This window comes from Danio rerio, chromosome 10, assembly GCF_049306965.1.
Source record: "Danio rerio strain Tuebingen ecotype United States chromosome 10, GRCz12tu, whole genome shotgun sequence".
Classification (NCBI taxonomy): Eukaryota; Metazoa; Chordata; class Actinopteri; order Cypriniformes; family Danionidae; genus Danio; species Danio rerio.
Genome location: NC_133185.1, coordinates 27,883,331 through 27,896,690, shown reverse-complemented (window position 1 = coordinate 27,896,690; position 13,360 = coordinate 27,883,331). Strand labels below are relative to the sequence as shown.

Below are 13,360 nucleotides of genomic sequence, written 5' to 3'. Positions count from 1 at the left end.
AAAATTAAATTATTTTCAACCTTCAAACACGCTTCCCTCCTTCATTTCAGTGGTAAATGTTTGCTGACACATATTTTCAGCAAGCTACACTCCATCTAACCTCAAGGCTTCTCGAGGAACATTTAAATCTTTGCACCGAGATGCGACGTGAAGTTTACGTTAGGCTTTAAGAGGATGTGATTTTCTGCATTATTGAAGCATTGCATCACAGCTTTCATCAGCAGTGTGAACAACAAACCACAATCCCACAGACTTTCCCATCTGCTCGCGCTCTTCATCTCCCAACATGTGAAATCGGACACCTACTTTCTCAACCCTTCCCAAACAGTCTTATCTGCACTTCCAGCTGTCACTATAACAGTACACAAAACATTCACGCGCAATCCAAACTTGACCAGCAGCGACGGACTCCTCAAGTTCAGAACATATCGATATTGAAGAAGAAATTAAGAAGAAAGTAAAACTAGCCGTAAACAAGAAAACATACACGGGAAGAAACACTGACGGAGGGCGGGAGGAAAGGGAAAGCCAAAGGGGTGTTTCCTCTCCAGCAGAGGAAGGACCGAAGTTGAGAAATAAGTCAGTAAACTATACGCGAAATGTGTAAAAGCGTTAAACTTTATGTGACGGTCGCGATGTCGACGTCAGTTTTCCGATAAAAGGTGAGTGAATTAATGTCATCTTCATGATAAGAAAACAAGAACCGCAGTGGCATAACCGCGATACAACTTTGCACACTTCTGATATGGTATAAAGTGTATGATTTATGGGATAAAAACAGCTTGGTGGTTTGTTTTAAAGATGCGCATGTTAGTCATCGTGCGTCACGAAGCAAACAGAAAAGCTCCTTCACTTTGGTGTGACTGGACATCTTGAGTGCGTTTGAGTTGTTTGCTCTGAAAACAGGAATTTTAATGTAGCATGGGTTTCTCGTAAAGGTCTGGAGAGAAATTTAATGCCCCGGTGTCTAATTTTGAGGGTCATTTAATTTAATTGTGTCCCTCATGAACGTGTAAACACTGACATGAAGTAGCAATTAAAAGCTGATAACAAACTGCTCTTTTTATCTACTGGATGTAGCTACATATAATAATAATAATAATATATAATAATAATTTTATGCAAAAATGAAGAGAAAAACCTCTAAATGCCACCTTAAAGGAGCAATTTTCCGAGCCTCCTAAATTTTTGTTTAGTTATTTCGCTTAATGCAAGTAAAATAACTTATTCGACACAGTATCCACACACAGGAGTTGAAGAAAAAGCTAATTTTAGAAAGAAATATTAAATGACATTTAGAGGTTTATGCATGTAAACTCCTTAAATGTAGCCTACATTTATTTTTGGCTTCACTATGAAGTTTATGGCCTTTTTCCATGCAGACATATTTCTAAATTCCCTGTGCTGTGTTACAAAATATGCTATTTTTGATTGATAATATGCTGCAAAACTGTCAGTCCTGCTTACTCGCACTTCTGTTTACAAGTTTGGTGTCTTAAGATCACTTTTTACAGAAATTATACTTTTGTAAAGCAATAATGTGTCAAACGTAGCATGTTACAAATTGTCACCTTGGAATTAGAAGGTCCTATCTGCAATCTAAATGGTTTTGAGATATTAAGCTTTAATGTTTTTGCATTCCATATAGCAAACCATTTGTGTATAACAGTTCTCTTTCATGCATTAACATGACAGAGACCCTAAAAGTACTCTAAATGTAAATGATCAAAATTCTCTTAAGTTTGCAAGTTGGGTACAACAAACAGGGATGCAGATGGATGGAATCCTTCTAATTTAAAAAATAATAATAATCTTTTTCTGCTTGGAATTTTAAGGTTCTATCTGGCAGATCATTAATTCAAGCATTACTATTCAAGAATTGCAATCACAAAAATATATATATTGGTGTTGTAACAATATGTTGATGCTTGAGAAAGTAAAATTTTTGCTTTCTGCAACAATTATTTAATGTTTTAGAATTTTTTTTTTTTTTTTTGCTCAAATTAAGCATACAAGGCTGTGCTAAATGTTTTATCCAGTGAAGCTGTTAATTTTATGTAATTAATGTGGTAATATTTATTGAATTTTATGCTTTATATGAACTATTGAATTAAATTTATTGAATTAAATGCCCCATAGATAAAATTAAGTATTTGCCCTTCAATGCTTAAAGTAAAATTTAAAGATGTTAAAAGAAATCAGACAATAAGCAAATACGTTTAATAAACACAGAATTTTTTTTCAATGACTCTTTACACAAATAAAAATATTTCAAATTTTATTATTTTCAATTTTTTACACATATATATATATATATATATATATATATATATATATATATATATATATATATATATATATATATATATATATATATATATATTTTTTTTTTTTGTTCCTGTTGCTTCTTTAACAATGTAAAATTAAACATTTCATCTCAATGTCAAAAACGCTTCTAAATCATCACACTGACACACAGCTTTTTAGTTTCAGGTTTCTTCTCAATTTTGTGTGGTGCACCATTACTTAGTTTTGTATTTTGTGTTTCTTTCTGGTCTTTGCCCGCTGTCAATGTAGCAATGTGAAATGACAAAGAAAGCTGATTCTGATTGTTCTCGTGCGTGCATTCAAAATGCTGATTGGCTCACAGAAAGAACCTTGTAGAGCCAAGTTAGAGTTCGAATTTGTAGATAAAGCCTTTTTTTTAAGTCTTAAAATGTAAACAACTTATAAAAAAACATCTAATAATGTAAATAAGTTGTCATTTAATGTCAATAAGTCAATTTTGACAAAAATCTCAGAAACATCCTTATAATATCTAATGTGACAAAATGTTTCTGTTTCAAATATATGCTGTTCTTTTAAACTTCATCAAAAAATCCCCCCCCCCCCTCTCATCTGCTTTAGCCTGTCTTTGCTGGACCAGCATCACTCTCCACCGGATGGAGGAGAATCCAGACAGTGACAGGTGTTATTTGAGGACCACCGATGACCCCTCACCCTCTGACCAGGGGACTAGACAGCAAAGTGAAGAAGAGTCTCCTCTGGGTGACCACGACCTTCCCATCATGCAGTGGGAAGAGTTGAGTTTGCGGATTGCAGAGCTGGAGAGGCAGGAAGAGAAAAGAAGGAAAAAAGCAGAGGTAACATCATGCAAACACTGTATAAATCATCTCCCATACTTTGTGATTATTGAGTGTTTTCAGCTTATTTCAGCTTTCACACACTGCTTCATAGGATTTTGATCTCTGTGCTGCCAACATTTGATGTCGAAAAAAATAAAGTATATTTTGAGATTTGTATTAGTTTCTAATTCAATATAGTTCTATATTGGCTGGGTTTGTTGTGTAAATTTTAGTACAATTTGGTAATTAACTGGCAGTATTCTTAATCATTTATTGCTATATATTATTTCTTATAAAGTATATAGTTTTAGTCCACTATAAATGTCAAATTTTTATCAACAAGATCCCATGATGCAATTTGAAACTGTAAATAAATGGAAGGCATGTGTGAATAATGAGCTATGAACAACTAATTATCAGTTTATTACCGTGTAGATTTATAGACATTAAATACACAACATATTATACTCTAATAGCCAAAAAAAAAGAATAATTAAGGGTTATTTAAGTTTCTTATTCTCTTCAAGACATAATCAGAAAACTCTATTTTAAACAAACATTTTTTAGGATGCTTTACAACATGTATATAATTTTGTTGATATTTTGTAGTTTGTCTTTTTTTCAATATTTCACATGATGTATTATCTTTCCATTTCTAAAGATGTTTGGTGACTAAAATGTTATTTTTTTGGTGACTAAAATGTTATTTTAATAAATATATCTGTTTATTATATAATATTAATTATATAATATATAATATAATATGTTCAAATGCTTCAAAATATTACCTATAGTCACTGAGAAATGGAAAAAATATGGTATATATTAGATCTATGTATATTAAAATGTAATCAATTCTTTTTTTGGCTAAACAAATAGAATGTATAAATTAATAAATTGATTTTAAAATAATATAAAAATTATATAGAGTTATATAAAAAAGTAATTACATAGTTATATAAAATAAGTCGTCACCTTGGAATTATAAGGTTCTATCTGACATTTTTGTCAAAATTGAGTTATTGACATATTCTAATTAAATGACAACTACTTTAAGCCAAAATTATTTTTCAGTATAACAGATGTAAAACGTAAACATATTTATTCTGACCTGAATATATTAAAAGACTATGAGACTGTACAAAATGTTATTATATTATCAGTTATTAAAACTTAAAGGGCACCTATTTTACCTCTTTTACAAGATGTAAGATAAGCCTTTAGTGTCTCCAGAATGTATCCGTAAAGTTTTAGCTTGAAATATCCATCAGATTATTTATTATAGTCTCCAGAATCTGCCCATTTTGGTGTCTGAGGGCTATGTAGCTGTTTTTGTAGCCTGTGCCTTTAAATCTAAATAAGCTACTTCTCTCCACCCACTGTTCCCACATGCGTGTCTGCTTCTCATGCATTACGTCAGATAAACAGCAGTCAGTGACGCAGGCAGACATGGATGAAGCTGAAATCTAGCTCATTAATCAAAAATACTAAGTAAGTTTATTTGATGTTTTTGTGGTGGAGTTTATTCAAGCCTTTCTGAAATGATGAGTCACACTCAAAAATGCCTTTTGCACTACATGCACATATTAGCATTCACTGACACCATAAGGCAGTGGCGATTATAGTAGTTAAGAATTAGATAGCGATTTTAGTGTGTTTATTACCAACACGCTCTGTTTTAAAAACGTTTTACTCTTAAAAACTTATAAAAGTCACAAAGAATTTGAACAGATATTTTAATCCCAGTTTCTTAGCAAAAAATGTTCTGTTGACCTGTGTATACATGTTATTATAGAAACATAGCACCTGTCAATCAATTCGGTGGGCAGAAAAAATGAAAAGGGAAAAAATCAGATAGAAAGAAACCAGTCAGTGATAAGGTATGACAACAATGCTAGTGATATAATGATATATAATAGTGATAAAATAATAATAATAAAAATAAATGACAAGTACTACACTAACTACTACTACTACTACTACTACAAAGAGTTTCTAATGTTACAACTATTACTACTGCTACTACAGCCACAACCACTACTACTACAATGTCTACTAGTACTGATACTATTACAACGACTACTACCACTGATACTACTACAGCAATGACTGCTTCTACAACATCTACATCAACAACGTCTACTACTTCTGATACTACTTCACCGACAACGACTACTACAGATACTACTTCAAAAACCCCAAATAAAACCGCTAGTACTACTATGACTACTACTACAACTACTACAGCAACCTGAATAATGACAATGGTAGAAATACTTGTAATAATGAAAATGAGGAGATAACAGGACAAGTCAGGACAGTAATAATAATAATGATAACAAAAGAGAAGTACTAATATTAATAATAATAGTGAGGAGGTGAGAGGGGTTGGGAATTCAGGAAGAGGACATATAATAATAATAATAATTTGTAGAAAAAGGAAAGAGAAGAAAATAGAAGAAGAGGAGAAGAAAATTTTGAAAAGGAAGGCAAAGAAAGAGTAGAAGAAGAAAATTAAAATAAATTAAAGGAAGTGAGAACAAATTGCAGCAGACAAAACAATGAGAATATTAAGAGAAGAAAAAACATTACTATTATAATGATAATATATGTATAGTAAAAAATCTAAGTAAAGAATAATATGAATATAGAATGAAAAGAAGAATTTAGGTAATACTATGATGAATTATTATTAATAATAACAACAATAATAATAATAATAATAATAATAATAAAAACAATGAAAGATCAAGAGAAGGAAGGATAAACATGATACCTATAATATACTAACGCCACTAATAATAATTATAATAATAATACTAATAACAATAATAATAATAATAATACAACAACAGCTTTAACAATAATTTGAGGGGGTGGAATATATAAGATCAGCATTGAAGTGTACAGTGTTTGTCAGTTGCTTTGTGATGCATTAAAAAAGTATGACGTGTGGCATTGATCAGTCCAGTGCAATGCCCAGGCCGCCATGCCCACGCCACACTTACCCTGTGAGTGTAGTATATGTAAGTATATGCAAGTAGGAGTTTTTTTAAATTTATTTTAATCAAATAATTGTTATCGTTAAATCTGTTGTTGGACTGGTCAGGGGAAAAACTGGTGAAACCAGGCCCCACATCGCACACACCTCTGTCTTTAACACAACCTTTACCTTTAAAACTATTTGAAACTTGGGTGTTAATAAATAAATAAATAATAATAGTAAAAAATTAACAAATAAATTTGATAGAAACAGAAAAGGAGAATGAATAGAACAAAAGGGGAAATAAAGAAGTATGTAAATTACGAATTATAATGTGGGGTAGTATTAATAAGATTAATACGAAATACTTTGTTTTTTTTTCTTTTAATTGATTTATTTTTAATTAGATTTGATATTAAAGACATCTTTTTTTTTACCTCTACCAACATCAGGAAATTTTTAGAAAATGACTTGTGTTTATAGCACTCCACTATACAAACAGACAATTCTGTTCAAACAGCTTTCAAAAGTTGATTTTGCATGATACTGTAGGTGCCCTTTAACATACTTAAAGATTATTAATACTAATATTTTTTTGGCATTTTTTATCATGTAAATCAGGGTAAAAATGCGTAAGACACATTATTTAAGGAAAAAAATCCAAAACATTTTAAACTGTAAAGTCTTCATTGTGTTTCAGAGTCTGGGTCTATCAGAGCGAGACCAAATACTTGGATGCTGGAACGAATCAAAACACCATTCAGTCCACCGGGAGCCATGGGCAGATGAGAACGACTACAGTCCTTGCCGAGTCCCTGTCATAACCTCACGGTATTCCACATGGTCACATTTACAAAGTTAAGGCGCGTCTTTTAACATGCTTTATTTTCAGATATGTGCTCTGCGCTTCCATCTGGCAGGTTTAACAGCCCTAAAAATCTTCAGCTCTGTTTCATCAACAACAGCGAAAGTGAGGAGGATGAAGACGAAGGCGCATCAAGCAAAGAGGTGCATAGGAGTTTACCAGTTTTTCAAAAATACATTTAAGTTGTTATGATTGATGATGTTTTTTGTTTTTTTGCTGTTGTCCTCAGAGCTCATGTGAAGCAGAGGTACGTGGGAGTTATTCTGCAGGGCTAAAACAGGAAGTGAAAATAGCACTCAGGGCTCTCAGAGACGAGCTTTTGGCCGAACAGAAAGAGAAAGAGGTGAGAGGTTTTAAAGACACTGTTCATCCAACAGCATCATATGACTGTTTTTCTCCCCGAGAAACACTAAAGATGATGTTTTAAAGAATGTGCCGGGTGGTTTTTACATGCGGTTACAAAAATGTGGAGCTTGTAATGGGGATGGAAGCTTTCAAGTATCTGAATGGATTCAGGAGCTCCTTAAGAGTATCATTCAGAGTATTTACTATTGTGTTCCGCAGAATAAAGTTACACAGGATCACATAAGGTGAGCAAATGATGACAGAAAACAGCCTTGCTTCCGGAAGCATTTTTCTACCATCATTTTCTCCACAAAGATGTTTGGAGTTGAATCAGACCAACAGGCTCTGGGATGATTCACATCACAATCTTTTCCCACACACTCTCCCTCTCTCTCACACACACTCACGGTGTACTTGTTTTTATATCTAGGTGGGGACTTAAACCTCAATGCACACGGACTCATGGGGACCAAAATTGAGGTCCCAATGGTCAAACATGCTTATAAATCACACAGAATTAAGTATTTTGAAGATGTAAAAGGGTTGGGGTAGGGGGAGAGAATGTACGGTTTGTATTGTGGAAACATCACACTGCAAAAAATGCTTTTCTTACTTAGATTTTTTGTATTGTTTCTAGTCCTAATATCTACAAATTCTTAAATCAAGAAGCATTTTCTAGACAAGCAAAACATATTGTCTTGTTTTAAGAAATAATATGCCAAAATGAAGTGAATAAAAACAAGACAATATGTTTTGCTTGTCTAGAAAATGCTTCTTGATTTAAGAAATTTTAGATATTTAGACTAGAAACGACAAAAAATCCAAGTAAGAAAAGCATTTTTTGCAGTGCATTTTGTACATGAGTCCCCACCAGTATAAAGGAACAAGTACACACAGACACACACGATTGTTTTTGTGACTTGTGGGGACATTCCATAGGTTCTCATTGTTTTTATACTAATAAAACTGTATTTTCTATTATCCTATAACCCAACTTTATCCCTAAACCCAACCCTTACAGGAAATTGTGTGCATAAAATATCTACATGCTTCTTAAGCCTTTAGAAAATGGGGATATGGTGAAATTTCATCATATCCCCTTGTCCTTGTAATAACTATGTCATAACAATGTTATTATATAAAATTATGTCCTCTTGATATTTCAAATTATATTTCAAATCACACACACCCACACACACGCGCACACACACACACTCACTCACTCACTCATATGGCCACTTTATTAAGTATGTGCTCCTGCCTTCATTCCTTATGGCATAGATTAAACAAGGTTCAAGGAGGATTCATATTTATAAACATATTTTGGTCTATAATGAAACTATAGCATTATACAATTGACGCAGATTTGTCAACTGCACATCCATAATGCAAACCTCCTGTTTCAGTACATGCCATATATTGGAGTGAGATCTGCTGACTGAAGTCATCTAGGTTTAGTGAACACACGGCCATGTTCAAGAAACCAGTTGGAGATGATTTGAGCTTTGCGATATGATGACACGTTGTTCAGCTGGAAGTAGCCATCACAGGGTTTTCAGTGATAGAACTGCAGCTCAGTGATATTTTTCTATATCAGTCTTATTTAAAACACAATAATGATTGCTTGTGAAAGTCCTAGTAGATCAGCAGTTTCTGAAATACTCAGAACAGCCAGTTCTGAAGTGCAAAACATGAATCATGTGGACCAATTAATAATAATAAATAATAATAATAATGCATTTTATTTAAAAGGCGCCTTTCATGACACTCAAGGTCACCGTACAGGACAACTAGAACAATCACTTCATATAAAAACACAATGAAAGTCAATAGAAAACAATACAAACTTTGAAAATGCAGTCAGGTTAAAGTGAATAAGCTGTCCTAAACATTGAAAAAGAGAATCTTAATTACGGAGATCAGGAGGGAGTAAATTCCAAAGCTGAGGAGCAGAGTGGCTGAAAGATCTGCTACCCATGTTGACAAGGCAAACTGAGGGAACAGTGAGGTGAATGAAAGAAAAAGACCTGAGTGTTCGAGAAGGTGTGGCGATATGAACAAGATTTGCAAGGTATGGAGGAGCAAGATAGTGGATGGCTTTAAAAGTGAGAAGAAGAATTTTATAATTAATTCTGAAAAGGATGGGAAGCCAGTGAAGCTCTTGTAGAATGGGTGTGATGTGACAGATAGAGAGAGTTTTTTGTGATGATACGGGCTGCACTGTTTTGTACCAGTTGTAATTTATGAAGAGTTTTTTTAGGGAGGCCAAACAAAAGGGAATTACAGTAATCTAAACGTGATGTGACTAAACTAGTATGAACAAGAATGGCAGCTGAATGCAGTTTGAGGGAAGGACGTAAGCGATTTATATTTCGAAGGTAGAAATAGGTGGACCGGGTGACATTATTACCATGTGGAGTAAATGAAAGGGTGCTGTCGAATATGTTCAATTCACTATACATAATGACAAACAAGAGATGTGTTTTTTTTTAATAAACTGTTAGAGATAATGTATATCTAGGTTGATGTTCTCAAAAAATAGAATCAGCAGCTGTTGTATAAGGCTGAAGGGCTTTATTTTACAAAATAAATAACTGCCTAGATATACATAATCCTGTTCATGCTAAACTAAACAACAGTTTTTGTAGTTGTTTTCTTGTCGTTCATTCGAGTATTGTTTTTAGTTTGAACCAGTATTTTTATGGTATGTTCTTTAACATCTGGCTATGGGACCACCAATGAAAACTAGTTTTTTGGCTAGTTTGGGTACATTTGCATTCTTGGGAAACTTTGATTGATATACACTGTCCCTTGTTGTGAAATAAATAAACAAACAAACAAATCAGACACAAACTAATTAACTCAACCGTAAAACTTTCAGACACAAAAACAGTTAAATGCAGCCTACATTAGCCTACTTATTGTTCAGTCGCAAGATGGCGCCAAACCCTCATGAATGGCAGCTTTTTCTTTTTTCTATAAAACCAAATTACATATCAAGGGTGTGTGAAGTCATTAGCATGCTGATACAAAATACAGTCGATGTTTCTAGCTAAAATGACTTATTTCTCGATATTTTAACATTCCTCAAATCATTCAGCCTATTCGATTGTTATCACTTGATTAAATGGGTGCTATCAGTGGTCATCAGCTGATGAATATGGGCCAATTACTGGTAGGCTCAGAAGGCTGTTATCATGGTTACTGTTATACACATGGTTAATCAGCTATAGATCGGCACTCTGCTACTTCAGCTCTCAAATTTTTTTTAATGTCACAACGTTTCAAACCTACATGGTCTTCATCAGGTCTTTATCAACCAAAAAATGTTTTGAGAGCTAAAGTGGCAGTGTGCCGATTTTATTTTGTTCTTTTGCTACTGTGTTTTGTTTTTGATTGAGCACCTGCCTTTAAGATTGCTAGATGTGCGCACATTTCTGTTTCTTGTTTGCTTAATCAACTGATAACATACGGTCGCTGCCAGAAGTTAACGAGAATTATTTATATTATTTATTAAATTTCCTATTAAGTCTATTTTAATAACGTCTACCCCAACCCTAAACCCAACCGTCACAGTACTTTAAAAACAGATCTGGAACTGGAGTCTTCTCTATTAGTATAGCTGATTAAGCAAGGGAATTATTAATATTATATATATCAATTTTCCCATTAATTGTGTTTTATTAACATCTACCCCAACCCTAAACCCAACTATCACAGTAATGTAAAAACAGGAGTCTTCTCTATTAGTATAGCTGATTAACCATGTGGATGGATGATAAAAGCCAGCCGAGCCTACTAGTAAGCACAGAAAGCCCCTGCTGGCCCATATCAATCTGATAACCACTGAAAGTGCCCATTCAATCGAGTGATAACATTCGAAGCGGGTAAATGATTTGGGATATTGCAAGTATATATTTCAGCAAAATATATAACAGTTTTTTTTTTTTACATTTTAATGAAACAATAATACATATTGTGCCTTTAAACACACTAAATTCCAGCCACATGATTGGCCAAACAGATATTTGCTAACACACAATTGAACAGGTGATCCTAAATATAGCCAGTGAGTGTTAATACAGAATTGTTTTAAGTCAATTTCTCTATAGAAACTGATCAACAGTATTTTTTACTTTTGAAATCTTATTGTTATTGTGTGCCAAATTTCAGGGTGATTTGCTTTATGCATGACTGTGCTGGTAGTCATTTCTCTGATATTTTCTTTCAGCAAGCCCCGCACAGTACCATGAATATTCGAAGAAAGATCCTGAGCCTGAGTGATCTGCAGACTTGCTCTTTACTGCAGCTGAATGCACTCAGAGCTTCACTCAATGAGGACATTCAAGGTATCATTTTCCATAATGAAACAGTCTGCAGTTATTGAACAAGACGTTCAATCAATAATGCCTCGGCTCGCACAAATCTGTTGTCATTTTGTTTTTACCCGATGCATTATTTTCATTCCTGCTTTCAGAATTGAGCTCAGAACTGGTGAAGCATCTGGTAATACGGGACCACCTTCGGACCAAGCAAGATGCTTTGCTCCTGGATGTACAGGATATGACGTCATTGTGAATGATTGTTTGTTTGCGACGCTGCATGACAGCAGTTCAACATTGGCACTTTCTGAAAACGGTAATTTACTGTTACTCATCCTGTGGACTAACAAAGGCCAGAATATCCTGTTTGTTCTTGAAGAAACGTAGCCTTCAGAAACTTTGATAAAATGTGAGTCACATTGATAAAAGTCACAAGTTTTATTGTGAAAAAAACAAATGCCTTAATAACGAAACCTAATAGCTCTGATTCATGTCTCAGCACTTGGTTTAATTTAGCTTCCATCAATTAGAGAATATATAAATAATAAGCTGCTGTCAAAGCCATATGTGATCAATAACTGGGATGTATTAACCATCAGTTTCTCTAAAGCATTCCAATCCTGAAATACAGTATATATATGTAATCGTTATGACAATATAAATATTGTGAATGATGCTGTCTCATATAAATGTGCCTTACAACTTTCCTGTGTATCAAACTTATACATGAGAATGAAATATATCTGAATTCCTAATATTCACTATAATTTAATAAAATCATTTATTTTATATTTTATACACCATTGTCAGACTTTTTTTTTTCCTTCATAATAACATGAAATTTGGTTTAAAAAGATGTTAACAAACCACAAATAGATTATAAGTACTTCTCAGTAATGTGGTAGAGAACACATTCATTTAACAGACATAAAAATGGCCATTTTATAGTTATATAGTAATTTTATAGATATATTTATAGTGTTTTTTGTAATGCAATAGCTCTTTTCATCCAAAAATGTGAATGAACTTCATGTGCAAAACTTTTATCGCATAAAAGACATACAAATAAAACAGTGTTTCCATTTAACGACGCAAAATCGAACAAAATCATAACTTCTTGATTATCTGGCGCCAAATATCAACAGTAAAAACGCAATTTGCTGTGGTAGGAGAGGCTGCGTGAATCTTTTCTTTATTTATTGACTTTCGCCTCAAGCCTGGTTTATACATCTGCGTCATGTGACCGGCGTAACCCATGGTGCATGCAACGTGCATAGCTGTGCATTTATACTTCTGCGCGCTGTCTCTGTTGGTCTGCATTAACACTTCCGAAACGCTAGTTGGCAGTGAGGTGTAAATGTTCTTCTGTGTCGAGTTTCTTCGCTGCTGTTCTGCTTTTCCTGAACACTTCCGGGATGTACAAGTGGCTAAAACTCGCTCATTTTGAGGCAGGAACCGGCGGACGTGCAACAACTTTAACCATGAGGTAAACACAAAACAAAACTTTCCATCCGGAGCTCCTTCATGGGACTCCACACTTGTAAACAATCGCTCCATCAGGCTCGCACCATTCACGCGGCTCTCGGTCCTGCCCAGACTCATCAGAGCTACCAAGCCGACCAATCACAGAGCTTGCGCTATGCGTCGTTGCGACATGTAGTTACATTTTTTGAGAGGTGCACATCAGCGACGCCGACGGCAGCAGCGAAGGGCTATGCGT

At 34.0% G+C, this 13,360-nt stretch overlaps 1 protein-coding gene and 1 long non-coding RNA gene across 3 annotated transcripts in view; one reads left to right on the top strand and one right to left on the bottom strand.

Moving 5' to 3' along the window:
- Nucleotides 1-358: 358 nt before the first annotated feature.
- On the top strand, nt 359-12,436 carry im:7136398. 2 transcript variants are annotated; one of them, XM_009305278.4, is made up of 7 exons: nt 359-662; nt 2,927-3,143; nt 6,809-6,939; nt 7,029-7,116; nt 7,203-7,316; nt 11,550-11,667; nt 11,796-12,436. In XM_009305278.4, the coding sequence occupies exons 2-7, from the start codon at nt 2,943-2,945 to the stop codon at nt 11,894-11,896; spliced, it is 753 nt and encodes a 250-aa protein (XP_009303553.1). In that variant the 5' UTR covers nt 359-662; nt 2,927-2,942; the 3' UTR covers nt 11,897-12,436. The 2 variants fall into 2 exon arrangements, with proteins under 2 accessions (XP_009303553.1, XP_009303552.1); XM_009305277.5 differs by having other exon boundaries at nt 2,908-3,143.
- LOC103911744 (uncharacterized) overlaps nt 2,398-13,360 on the bottom strand; it is a 19,818-nt gene continuing 8,855 nt past the window's right edge. Inside the window, exon 3 of the long non-coding RNA XR_662774.4 lies at nt 2,398-3,104. This is a non-coding gene — a long non-coding RNA (uncharacterized lncRNA). The remainder of the gene's footprint in view (nt 3,105-13,360) is intronic.